We start from the raw sequence: 13,287 nt of genomic DNA, 5'->3' as shown, positions 1-13,287 counted from the left end.
TAACTATATTTCAAGTTACATTATTCCAGTTAATAACTATATATTCCAGTTAATAACTATATTAAGTATAAAATAACTAATTTTAACTATATTTCCAGTAACTTTTAAAAATACTTTTAAGAATACAGTATTTCTCATGTAGTAAAACCTGTAAGATAGAAATTTTGTTAAAATTGTGTTAGTATGTTAGATATTAGATTTTCTTTAATATATGAGTGATATGTACAGATAATATTTAAGTGATAAATGCTATTATTTCTTCAATTTTCTATTATGGAGGGATATTTGTTGGGAAAGATTTTATTACTGAACATTAGCATTCCTAAGGAAGTAATTAAAGCTTGTTTGATTTTAAAGAATTACTTTTGCCTGATAAATTCATATCTGACAAGAATAATACTGGATATTTTACCATTGGTCTATGACATACCCATCTGTTTCCTTTGAAGGGTCCGAAGGGTGAAGCAGTTGGGTCCATAACTCAGCCTTTACCAAGCAGCTACCTGATTATCCGAGCTACTTCTGAGTCGGATGGTAAACACTTTTTGATGGTGTGGCTTTCAGCTTTAAGGGATTATTTTGTGTATTGCTAACCTTGGAGGAACCATGTGTTCATAGGGCAGTTGAAGCAGAATCCTGTAATCATAAACTGTGTAGAACACTAAGGACATTCCCAGCTTTGCAGGCTGATAGAAGGACTTGGGTTTCCTTTTACTCTCCACTGACACGTTAATGCTTTGGGGAATTAATAGTAATTCTTTGTAGTAATTCATTATACATTATCATTTTAAGAGAGATATGCAACCTGTAAGCTGTCATACTTTTAAATTAACATTTGTGGAACAAGTAACACTGGTTTGGTTTTATTTTACATAAGAAAGCAAAATACCAACAACTTATACTCGCACCTTACACACACTCTCTGCAGCTAGATCCATAACTCATTTGGCAAGCAATACAGAGACCAGACCACACCACACACATATGCAACATAGCAACAAGCTTTTTGACTGACGGTGGGTTTGTTCCCTACTGTGGCACTGTATGTCTACATGAGCTGTTGTAAGGAGTCTTAGAGTGCTGCAGTGCTGGTGTCACTGCATGAGAGAGAGTACATGTCGAATGTCACGAGAAGCCTATGACTGAACAGTGCAAGCTGACAAAATTCCCCTACATGGGGGTAGAATGGATGCGACACGTGGGGACAACAATGAAGCAGTATTTCAGTCAGTAGAAACATTCTCTTCACTGTGTTTTATGTACTTTGTGTGATACTTCAAAGCTTCGTGTTAACGCTCTAAGATTTCGGAGATAGTTTGTTTTAGATTGGACATTCTTACATAATACATGTTGTCTCCCATTTATTGTGATCTTAAAATGCTTGTCATTCAAAAAACATTTATATATAAATCAAAAGATTACATTAAAGTCCCGGCAGACTTTTGCCTTTCAATTGTTTCGTGCTTGCTTGTCAAAGAAACAGTATGTTTAAAGGTGAGGTAGACGTGAGATAAGTTGAGATAAAGTGAGATAGACGAACCTGGCTTCTCTCATTCTCTGGCTTCTGATCTGTGCCTTAGGAAGGTGCTGGATGGATGCTTTGGAGTTGGCTTTGAAGTGTTCTAGTCTTCTTAAACGTACCATGATCAGGGAAGGGAAGGAGCATGACCTGAGCATTTCATCGGATAGCACGCACGTGACTCTGTATGGTCTACTGCGTGCCAACAATCTACACAGTGGTGACAACTTCCAGTAAGTAGTTCTTGCTGCTAATTTGATAATTTTTTGAGACCATCCTGCTCATTAAATTTGTTATCGTTTCTACCAACTTAGTAATGTGCTTAGTAATGAAATTTGTGTGCCTTATTATTAGTTGATTTTCTATATATCGGGCATAGGGCTTTATTTTCTTTATTCTAGCCTATGTCGTTTTCTTTTTTCCAGGTACAAGTGAGCTAAGTGTCTCCTTTGTTTTTGTGCATGATGCACCTTCCATTAAGAATGATTTCTACTTCTGTTAGAATCCATTTCAAGATCAGTTTGAACATTGTATGAAACAATGAGACCCCTCTTCCCTTCTGCTGTTCTGGTCTTAGCATGTTTTGTAATGGCACTGGGTTTTGCCTGCCATTTGTGAAGCATTTTTATGGGGTTTGGGTGGGGGCATTTGTTTATTTGAAGTATGTATGGCTGTAGTTTGCCTGTTTGCATGCATGTCTGTGCTCCATATTCCCACAGTGCCTTCAGGGGCTAAAAGTGGGTGTCAGGCCCCTGGGACAGGAGTTACATATGGTTTGGGTGCTGGTAATTGAACCTGGGTCATCTGGAAGATCAGCCAGTTCTCCTCACCACTGAGCCTCTCTAGGCCCTGTGGAAGCTTTTTGAGTGGTAAATTTATCTGGCTTATGGTTTTACCTCTTGAAGTATTCACTGTAGCTAATACTAACAGTATTTCTCTGGCAAAACTCTGGTGCAGTGCACAGATTTTTTTCGGGTGCTGCCTCTTTTTGTTGCTTTACAGAAAACAACCCCTTTCCTCCTCTTATCATTTAAAGCTTTATTTGGGGGCTACAGATTTATTCCCTTAAACTGAAAGTGTTATTTCCATTGTTCCCTGAAATTTACCCCTGCCGATTAAGCCTACCAGATAGTTGTTAAATATAGCTCAAAGCATGTTTCCATGCTATTGTTAGCAGTTATTTTGGGTTACTTTGGAGCTCTTCACAGTGGGAAGTCAGACTTCACTGACTGAGAACCTGATGATCTTGACTTAGTGTATTTTCCTTCAGACCAGACACGGCAGTGGCCCTGCTTCCAGGAACATGGCTGTGAGACAGGAGGTGGACAAGTGTAGCAAACGTAGTCTGCATTTCCTTGTGAATATTCTAGCCCCAGAGTAGAGAGGCAAGAGCTTTGTTGGTCACCTCACCATCACAGGCTTCTGTTGATTGTCTCTGTGCCTTTGTTCACTGATCTGTAAGAGAAGTAGAAGACCGTTGCCTAACATGATAATTTCAAAGATTAAATAAATAAGCTAAATAAAACACTTCGAACTGTGCATCGCCCATAGTAAATGCCACGTTACTCTCAGTTATGAGTTTGTCTTCTTAGCCTTTGCTCTTCCTTGTGATTATCCACTAAGGTTGAATGACAGTGAGATTGAAAGACAGCACTTTAAGGACCAAGATATGTATTCTGATAAATCTGACAAAGAGAACGATCAGGAGCATGATGAATCTGACAACGAGGTGCTGGGGAAGAGCGAAGAGAGCGACACAGATACGTCAGAAAGGCAAGACGACTCCTACATGGACCCCGAGCCTGTGGAGCCTCTGAAGGAGACCACCTACATGGAGCAGAGCCACGAGGAACTGGGGGAGGTGAGTGCCAGGCCTTGTCAGGCCCGCTCACTGCTCACTGGCGCACAGCTAGAGCTGTCACTTGCTTGGCCTGTTGTTTTCCTCAGAGAGTATTTATGTGTCACATGCCTTTTCAAAGGTGCATTTTGAAATTTATTTGCATTTATCAGCAAGCAAAAAGACATACCCGAATGCCATTGTGGTCTTATGGTTTACATTTTCAGCTTTGTTTTTCAAGTAGGGTACTGCTTGATGTCATTGCCAGCTATAAAGTAAATTGCCAATATGCATAAAGTTACAATTTGTTATTACCAGTGCATAGAAGTCAGTGTAAGTAAAACAGTGAACTACACAGCTGGCACTTGAGAATGAGGCAGAGAGTCTGCAAGTTTAAAGGCAGCCCAGGCTACATAGCAAGGGCAACCTGGGCTACCTGGCAAGGCCTTGTTTCAATAGAAAAATAGATTTAACTGAACAAACAATACTTTAGTTCTTTCGCACATACTGTTATTTTGACATTTCTCGCAGCCCTGCGTTTACTTTTATAGACTGTTTTATTACCTATGACTTTTGCGCATTTCCATAATGTCTGCAGTAGTCCCAGAGAGTCGTGTTTCCCTCTGTCACTGTCTGTGTGTCTGTGTCTGTTGACTGTTAAAGGCAGGTGAGGCTTCTCAGACGGAAACTGTGTCTGAAGAGAACAAAAGCCTCATCTGGACCCTGCTCAAGCAAGTCCGTCCCGGCATGGATCTGTCGAGGGTTGTTCTGCCGACGTTTATTTTGGAGCCCCGTTCTTTCCTGGATAAGCTTTCAGATTATTACTACCATGCAGATTTCCTGTCTGAGTAAGTAGAGTCTTCTGGAAATAGAAAATCCCTGTATGGTATTAGAATATGGCGAGAAAATAACAAAAAGCCAGGCACAGCAAACACGGTCGTAAACGCAGCAGCAGGGAGGTAGGAAAGGTGATTCCTGGGCTCAGCAAGGCCAATGAGAGATCCTGTCTCAGCAGCCCAGTGGGGACACCTTGAGGAGTGGTCCTTGGGGACCTGAGTGGCACCACAGGACTATGTGCTGTGCGCTGTCAGTGTGTATTGTCAGTTACTTAGTGATCCATTACAGTAGTAATATCGAAGGCATCATCAGCTTTATCATTGTAAGAGGTTATTGGTTGTTATGGGAAAACTTGCACAGTACATAGTAGCTAAAAGAATTAATTTTCCTGAAATGAAAAGAGCCAGGCATGGTGGTACACATTTTTGATCCTAGCTCTTAACAGGCAATTGCTGTGAGCCTGAAGCCAGTCACGGTTACATAGCAGGAATGATTTATCCCCATCCCCAATAAAAAGAATTCCTGACTGACTTAAACCACTACAAAAGGATCCGCAAGAGTAAGTATGTTCACTGTGAAGAAATGAAACCGAACTGATGCAGTGTGCACTCAGTCGCCTGTGCTGCAGTAAATGGCTTCTTTACTGCTTTGGCTCTTGAACTATGTAACTATAAGATTTTAAATAAAACTTCCTAATAAGAATTTTAAAACTAGGAGGAGAACTATCAGTGTGTTGTTACTAAAGAAAAACTCAACAATTTCATTTGTCAGCAAACCTAGATCTAGATTCTGTCACCTTGCAGGGTATCTTCAAAAGTCAGGCTCCACTGTAGGATGTACCCGTGAAGGAGAGCACCTTTTCATAAATAAGGGCCTAATGAATAGGTCCATTAGCAGCAAAAATGAAAAGAACTTGTCTGTAGCAGTCAGACTCACTACTTGGTAGCAGTTACAATAGTCAGTTGGTCACTAGAGAGGGAAGCTGAGTCATGGTTCCCCCAGACTTCCGCTCTACAGAGTAGATGGTACACTGGTAGTTTGTTCAGGAGGAAACTCAGGCTGGTAACATACAAAGGAAGGGTGCAGGATGATGACTGAGGAAACTGTTGATTGAAATTATCTTAGCTCTTCTTTCACACTTGTAACATGGAAACATCAGCTTCGTAGTAGGGATGATATCAAGCAGTCCTTGAGCTGAAAGGCTTCCATCAGCCCCCTGTGCTCTCCTCTATGTACTATTAAGCTCTTCTACCAACTGTTCAGATTTCATGCAATCAAGTGGGCAGTGGTTGAAGATCCTTCATTGACAGGTGGGGCTGGAAACCATTCATCAACCCTTGGACTGGGCAGCAAGGCACCACAGGATGCATAAGTCTCAAAAACCATGAGAGAAAGGGTTGCGGGACCTGGTATATGTTTTGGGTTGATGGATCCTGAGAGAATCCTGATCTTGTGGAGGCATGGCGTAGATGGCCTGAACAGGAAGCGAAGAGATTACATCTCCAGCCCATTTTAAAAGCAGAAAGTATTTATTTTCTAATCACAGTTAACCACAGAAGTTCTAATTAATCCTGGGTTCTACACAATCCGATTTTGGAAACTTTGGTTCAGAATTTCCAAAAGTATTTTCAGCAGTGCCCTGAGTTTTGGGATAAGGTAAACAGATTTTTTAAAAGAGATTTATTTTAAAAATTATGTGTTATATTTGTTGTAGCAGGTAGGAAGGGCTAAGCAGAGGCCTGTGCACATGAATGCAGGTACCTACAGAAGCCAGAAGGGGCTTGGGTGTTTTGGAGTTGAAGTTGCAGGCAGTTGTGAGCCATTGGACAAGGCTGCTAGGGATGGACCCTGTCCTGCTAGAGCAGTAAGCAGTTTAAGGCTGAGCTATCTCTGCAGCACCAGCGAGAAGTATTCTAGAAGCAAATTTATATGATTGTTTTGCCATTTATTTGAACATGAATTAGGTAGTCATATAACGTATGAAAGAATTTGTGATTGCATAAAATGATTATATTTACCATTTTTGTTTTTTAGAGCAGCTCTGGAAGAAAATCCATATTTTCGTTTGAAGAAAGTCGTGAAATGGTATTTGTCGGGATTTTATAAGAAGCCAAAGGTAATGTCTATATTTGCTTCTTTTTCCTCTTTTTAAGAGAATTTACATTTATATATTGTGTGGGCATGCAGGTGTCATGGTGTCCATGTGGAGGTAGGTCAGTTCTCGTCTTACATCATGTGGGTCTTGCAGATCAGACAGGTCAGCAGAGTTGGAGGTGAGCGCCTTTTCCTACGGAGGCATCTCCTGCCCTCTGCGGCCTGCTGAAGCACACACAGAGGACCTGAGTGCAGAGCGTGCCTGTGATCACTCTGGTCTTAGCCATTGTGATAGACTGACAGTGCTGTTGTGGTAACTCTAGCCAGAGCAGCCTCCTGTCTTCGTTCTGTCTGTTCCAGTACAATCAGAGCAAGAGTAAGGAATATGTTTGATGGTACAGTGGTGGGAAAGATTGTGACACTCAAATAAAATGCTTTAACTGGACCGATGAAGCAGCTGTTTGAGGACAGGTGCCACCAGCAAAACTGTCACCATATCCACAGACAAGTGTGGTTTTAATGCAGTAGATTTCACACTCCTTTAGTTAGGAGAGTGCATTATGCTGGTCAAGCAGTGAAAACTAATACACAGTAGAATTTCATGGAAAGAACGTCAAAACAGAAATTCAAAATTTTAGTTTTTATTTCTAAGAATATTATGAACTCTATGTATGAGCCTGGACAAATCAAATTTTAGATCTATCTGAAAAGATCCGAAAGCTGGAGATGCTGACATACAAATACTGTACTATCTGACTTTCCAATACTGGGTAAGACCGAAATGGCAGCTTTATATTCAAAGACACTGGCCTCCATGGTCACTGCAGCACTCTCCGCAGTGACCAGAACAGAGACCAGGCCCGGCCTGCAGCAGACCGGTGCACAGATGTCAGCTCAGTTAGTCTGCAGCTTTCTTTAAGGCAACCACTGCTCTCCTGAGGCATCTTACAAGAATGTCCTGCATCTCACCGAGTTGCTTTCTTACTTTTAAATTTTATTTATTAAAATTTGGTTGAGATTTTCACACGTGTAATCTTATAATTTGGTCATTTCTACCCCCATTGCCCTCTTTCTTCTCTATATATTCTTAAGATTTTTTTTAAGTTTTTATGTATGATCTTAAGATTGTTTACTAGCAGTTACCATGAAATTGCAAAGTTTGTATTTAGACTAAATCCTGATTGAAGTTATATTTTTATTTCATGTACTTTTTATTTACTATGAAACATTATAAGATGGTCTATTCGACAATTTAACTTTAAACCTGTATTTGTACATTTTAAAAGTGATTTTTTTGTTTTGTTTTATTTAAAACCAGGGACTAAAGAAACCCTATAATCCTATACTGGGTGAGACTTTCCGGTGTTTGTGGATTCATCCTAGAACAAACAGCAAAACTTTCTATATTGCTGAACAGGTATGAGAAGTGCGTGTTCCCAAAAGGATCTGGAAAGTGCTGGAACTTTTTATGAGAAATTCTAACTTGGTAAATCACTGTTATTTAGCTTATTGTTGGGTAAGGTTTGCTAAGCATGGAACATTCTAGATTGGGATACTAGGATGAACTGCAGGGATCTAGTACTGAACAGCGCTGTCATCGTTTGACTCTCTTGGGTGATGCCAGTCAAGCTGTCCATCAGTTTGCAATTCTCCTGACGTTTGACTGGGCTGAACGAGTGGTCTCCATGATCATCGAATGGCTTTGGAAAAGAGTTTAGTTCCTCAGCATGCGGTGCTTCCTTACCATTTTAACAGCACTCAGAGCTTCGTGCGCCTGCTGCTGGGGTGGGGCGGGGTTAGAAGTGCTCCTAACCCACCCCACCCCGGAAGCTATTATAGTCTCAAGTTAGAAATGCTATAATGCTATGCTATCATTTCCACCCAAACTTGAACTGTTTTTTGTTTGTTTTTTGCCTTGTGGTATGAATGCCAGGGGTACATTTCCTTAGAGACAGAAATCTGGTTACTGTAATGAGTAATATTCTGTTGCTTACCAACTATTCTTTCTTACTCAGGCTTAGACCTGAACTTTTGATACTAGCACACTAGCAAGCTCACTCTGTTAAGTGTTGTGACTTTCCCTGTGCTCACTAGGTGTCCCATCACCCACCAATATCTGCCTTCTATGTCAGTAACCGAAAAGACGGATTTTGCCTGAGCGGGAGCATCCTGGCCAAGTCCAAGTTTTACGGTGAGTAGTCCCTGGTCCTAAACTGGAGTTCTCCAAAAGGGAGTGTCTTCTGGTACGTTCTCATTTGTAAATAAATTAGTTTTATTTGTCATTTTTGGCAAATTCATGTCATTTAAGCACCATCTTTAACTGAACACCTTTTACTTCTTCTAAAGGCACATCTTATCTAACTTCAGCACATACATGGAAAGTACCACTTACGGAAGGGCACAGTGAATGCCTACCACAGCCTTCTCATGCAGTGTGAGGTTATTCTGCCTTTACCTTATCACTTTGTTTGGTTTGGTTTCAGTGTACCTGAGGGAACTGCACTATCCTACACTTGATCTTAGCCAAAGGCTGAGAAGCGATGAACTGCACTTTCCTTTCCTGTCTTTGAGTATAGAGAGAATCCAGTTTGAGCCCGGGTCATTCAGTAATGGTATTTAACTTTGGGCTAATAACAAACTATTGAAAATGCTTGTTAGTACAGAAAGGACTGTAGGAAAATATAATAGGAAGCCCTAATGCAATGCTTTTGATAATTCAAAGAAGACATAGTTACAAATTATAGGTGGTAGAATATTATCTTTAAATGCTATTATTTGGCTTCCTAATTTTAAAGATATTTAAAAACTCAGAGAATTAAATTTAAGGATTTTAAACCTGAGTTTGAAAACAGAAATGTGAAATAGAACATCTAAAATATGTAAACAGAAATCTAAATTTTAATTATGTGTGTGGTCAGAGTCAGAAGTGAGTCGGTGAGAGGAGACCTAGAGTCTAGCAGCTTCTGTCAGGAACCCCACAGCATGTCTGTCACAAGCCCCACGGCCTGTCCTTTTAGTTTTTCAACACCTCCTTCCCTACACCACTTTTGCTTTTGACTTGAGTTGGGATTTTTTCCTTCAGAAGTTCCACATATTTTATGTTGAGATTGTTCCTCTCAAGCTCCAGTCCCTCACTCTCCCCAGCTGCACCGTAAGTGGCTTTAATGAGTCCTCGTCCCACCATGTAGACATCCCTTGCTGAGCACCAGGTGCATGGTTTGTATTCTGGTATTGTTTTTTCATTTTGCTTCTTTTTTTCTTATGTTTTAATACAACTTATATGTACCAGGGCTGGCTCTTTATAATTTGAAAGAATCCACATGTCACGAGGGTACTGTATGGTTTTTAATCCTCATTATTTCCTTTGAGTACAGACATCTGAGGAGACTGTGTATATATAACTTAAGAAGTAGTTTATTAAGCAGATAGCATGAGGTATCTCTCATGTTGTACTCTAGAAAAGTTGATCTAGAGACAGTAAAAACGGTAGCTACCAGAGGCCGGGCTGGTTGGGAACCAGGGGAAGGTCATGACTGGGCATACATCCAACAGCAACTCCTATAGACCTTTCATAGCTGTAGGATGCTGGTTTTCTATTTTAAAAATGAATGCTTAATACAGTAGCATGGACAAATCTAAAAAATGTGTGCTAGGTAAAATAAGCCAAGTATAAATTATATATTTTATAGTGCTTGCAAGAATTGGTAATAATAGAATTGCAGGAAACAGATCAGTGTTTCCCCAGATAATAGGGACGTTTTAGGATTGTGGGTTCGGCAGGGAGGTAGATGGGTACGTGCATACATAAGCAGGCAGAGAAATAGACAAGTGAACAGGGGATCAAACCCTAACTGTGGGCATGGTAGAAAAGGGCAGAACTACATTCCCAGCCCCTAGTCATTGAGAGAGTCATTGAAGACCTTTTCGTGTGATTCAGGCTGATGCTAGAGCCCCAGTCCTCCTGTGTCTACCTCCCAAATGTGCTGCCAAGCCAGACTCCTCTATGCAGTACCATATACTATCATACTTTATGCTTAAAATAAGGCCGCTCATTGTATGTTAATTATGTCCCATTAAAGATCCAGATGTTAACAAAAGAAAAAACATGAGACCCATGCTAGAGGAAATCACTATGGCATTTATTCACTTGAATTTTGCATATTTTAAAATAAAACATTTAAATAATTACTGAATCAATTATAAATGTTTAAATTTTAGACTTAACCTATATTGTGTCTTGATGGGATTTTTTTTTCATTTGACTTAACATACTTAAGTATGCCTTTTGGAAATACTCATTTTAGCCAGGCAGTGGGAGCACATGCATTTAATACCAGCACATGGGAGGCAGAGGTGGATCTCTGAGTTTAAGGCCAGCCTGATCTACAGAGTCAGTTCTAGGACAGCCAGGGTTACACAAAGAATCCCTATCTCAAAAAACAAAAACAAAACAAATAAAGAAGAAAAAAAGAAAAAACAAAATCTTTTTTATAAGATTGAGGCTATGAATAAAGTAATGTTTTAGGTAGATTTATTTTGTGAAATTTAATCCTTTTTTTTTTTTTTTTTTTTTTTTTTTAGGAAACTCCTTATCTGCCATACTGGAGGGAGAAGCCCGGCTAACGTTCTTGAACAGAGGAGAAGATTACGTCATGACGATGCCCTACGCTCACTGTAAAGGTAACTTTCCACTCGTGTGCAGGTGTTTCCTAGAACTTTTTTAAAGTAAATGTATGTGGCTGGAATTTGTTATATTTGAGAAAAACTGAGAAGTATTTATTTGAAAACTTGAGCTCATAGTTATATGAGCATATTGCTGTTGAGGACTACCTCAGTGGTAAAGTCATCCACACAGACTCACCTTTTTTGTGATGCATGCCTTAAGAAATTGATTTATAATGATGCATTTATCTCCTGTCAAAGTTTTGAAATTAAATGGAGCTACCTACTCAGAATCCTTAGAAGTTACTTTATGTGCTCTGGCACTAATGCCCTTATAAAGTTTAATCTGCAAGTGTTCAGTGTAGCAAGTCTTTTAAAGATTTTCCTTCACTCTACTTGACAGTTTCTGAGTCATAGCCTTGCTGTGTAGCTCAGGCTGCCCTTCGAGTCAGGATCCTCCTGCCTCAGACTCCCTAGTGTTGAGATCACTAAGAGGTGCTGCAACGCTTGGTTTACATTTGACAAAAGGTCAGATAATGCTCAGAGCTTTGCATACAGTTCTTAAAATAGGAGTGAAATCAAATTATCTACAATTTTTAATGAATAAGAGTTTATATTTTTAAATTTTATATCATTACATCAATGCCCAACAAGCAATGGAGATTTTCATTTTCCTCCCATAGCAGTGTATTGGTTAGAAAATAATAAGATTAAAGCATAGAGATAAAGTGATTTATGAAAGAAGAGAACATATGTGTTTTCTGTGTTGCCAAGTTCATTAATTATTTTATAAAAAGTGAGTTCCATGACCAAATAAGTCTGACAAACAACATTTCATTATCTGCTTTGTCTGAGAAGCTAATGTTGTCCATTTGCTACCAAAGGGCACCTCAGCTGCCTAAATCTATAAAACATGCACTTGAACAAACCTGTTTAATTTTCTGTAACTCAGAATGGTTTGGAATACAGAACTTATTTTTGTGGTTGTGTTTGTTTGCTTAACTTACCTGAATTGGTTCTTGTTATTTGTAGCAATTTTATTCTATAAGTAACAACAAACATGGAATCAATATATATATATATATATTGGGGGGGGGGGGTTGGATTTTTGGTTTTGTTGAGACAGGGTTTCTCTGTGTAGCCCTGGCTGTCCTGGAACTCACTCTGTAGACCAGGCTGGCCTCGAACTCAGAAATCCACCTGCCTCTCCCTCCCAGAGTGCTGGGATTACAGGCGTGCGCCACCACCACCCGGCGGAATCAATATATATCGAACCATTGTTTCTAGAGAAAGTAATGAGTTTACATTGTTTGGAGTCTCTTATCACAGTACTTCCAATGAGCATATTACCTTGTATTATGTGTGCTTGTATTTAGAGGCATTTTATTCAATGTTCCTTGCATTACCGATTCATTGATACACACACACACACTGTGCATGTGTGGCTAACACTTTTAACTCAACTGAATTAGCAAATATTCTTCTGTAAGGGTCATCATAACCTTGTACTCCAGAACACTAATTTCAGCATTGCACTGAATTAGTTTTCAACAGCAAAATTATAAACAAAAAAGGCATGAAAGTACAAAACACATGACAAAAATATTTTGCAGAAGAAGAACTTTTGTTTTGCAGTATGGGCATTGAAACAACACAGTGGGCCAGAGTGTGACTTACCACAAAGCCCAGAGGGCCCTGGTTTGAGGAGTTCCTATGTTTTAACGTGTTTATTATACTTACTGTGCGTATGTGGAGGGTCTCAGCGATTCCTCTCAGAGCCTACGGTTGGCAGCAGGTGCTTTTCCATGCTATCCGATGGGCCCACCACTATACTTTACATAGTCTGTAAAACTGCCAAGGAAACATAATGTGAATAAATGTTTTAATGTTCTAAAACAGGCTTCATGTCTGTATTACAATTTTTTTTTTATTGTGTGAGACAGCGTGCCCTTAAATGGCAAGTTTCTCCTAGGAAGGATAAAATTACAGAACACTGCTTATTTTACATTGTTGTGTCTCTGTCCTCAATATTTTGTAATTTTTCTTTTTTTACTTTAGGAATTCTTTATGGCACAATGACACTGGAACTAGGTGGAACTGTCAATATTACCTGTCAAAAGACTGGATATAGTGCGATACTTGAATTTAAACTAAAGGTTGGTAAAAAAGAAGGATAAAGGGACACCAGTCCACTAGAGCATGTGTCCCGGCAGGCCCTGCCCATCTCTCCATTCCCTCTGCCTTGCTAAAAACTGTTCATTCCATTCCATTCCTAAAGCTAGCCACCAAGGTCTGTTCCCTTATTTGATCAGTATTTCCTCCCAAGGCTGACTACTAA

At 39.7% G+C, this 13,287-nt stretch overlaps 1 protein-coding gene across 33 annotated transcripts in view; it reads left to right on the top strand.

Annotated features, from left to right (window-relative positions):
* Osbpl8 (oxysterol binding protein like 8) overlaps positions 1–13,287 on the top strand; it is a 209,546-nt gene that overhangs the window by 112,369 nt on the left and 83,890 nt on the right. For 30 of the 33 annotated variants that reach the window (XM_052164856.1, XM_052164854.1, XM_052164838.1 and 27 more), the window contains 9 exons: positions 450–534; positions 1,581–1,752; positions 3,143–3,380; positions 4,020–4,204; positions 6,228–6,309; positions 7,606–7,704; positions 8,382–8,478; positions 10,869–10,967; positions 13,008–13,105. In XM_052164856.1, coding sequence (XP_052020816.1) covers positions 450–534; positions 1,581–1,752; positions 3,143–3,380; positions 4,020–4,204; positions 6,228–6,309; positions 7,606–7,704; positions 8,382–8,478; positions 10,869–10,967; positions 13,008–13,105 — 1,155 coding nt within the window. The remainder of the gene's footprint in view (positions 1–449; positions 535–1,580; positions 1,753–3,142; positions 3,381–4,019; positions 4,205–6,227; positions 6,310–7,605; positions 7,705–8,381; positions 8,479–10,868; positions 10,968–13,007; positions 13,106–13,287) is intronic. The other 3 variants (XM_052164845.1, XM_052164844.1, XM_052164841.1) reach the window with 1 other exon arrangement.

Source organism: Apodemus sylvaticus, chromosome 20 (assembly GCF_947179515.1).
Source record: "Apodemus sylvaticus chromosome 20, mApoSyl1.1, whole genome shotgun sequence".
In the NCBI taxonomy this organism is placed as follows: Eukaryota; Metazoa; Chordata; class Mammalia; order Rodentia; family Muridae; genus Apodemus; species Apodemus sylvaticus.
The sequence above is the reverse complement of the archived record's forward strand: the minus strand, read 5'-3'. Positions and strand labels throughout refer to the sequence as shown.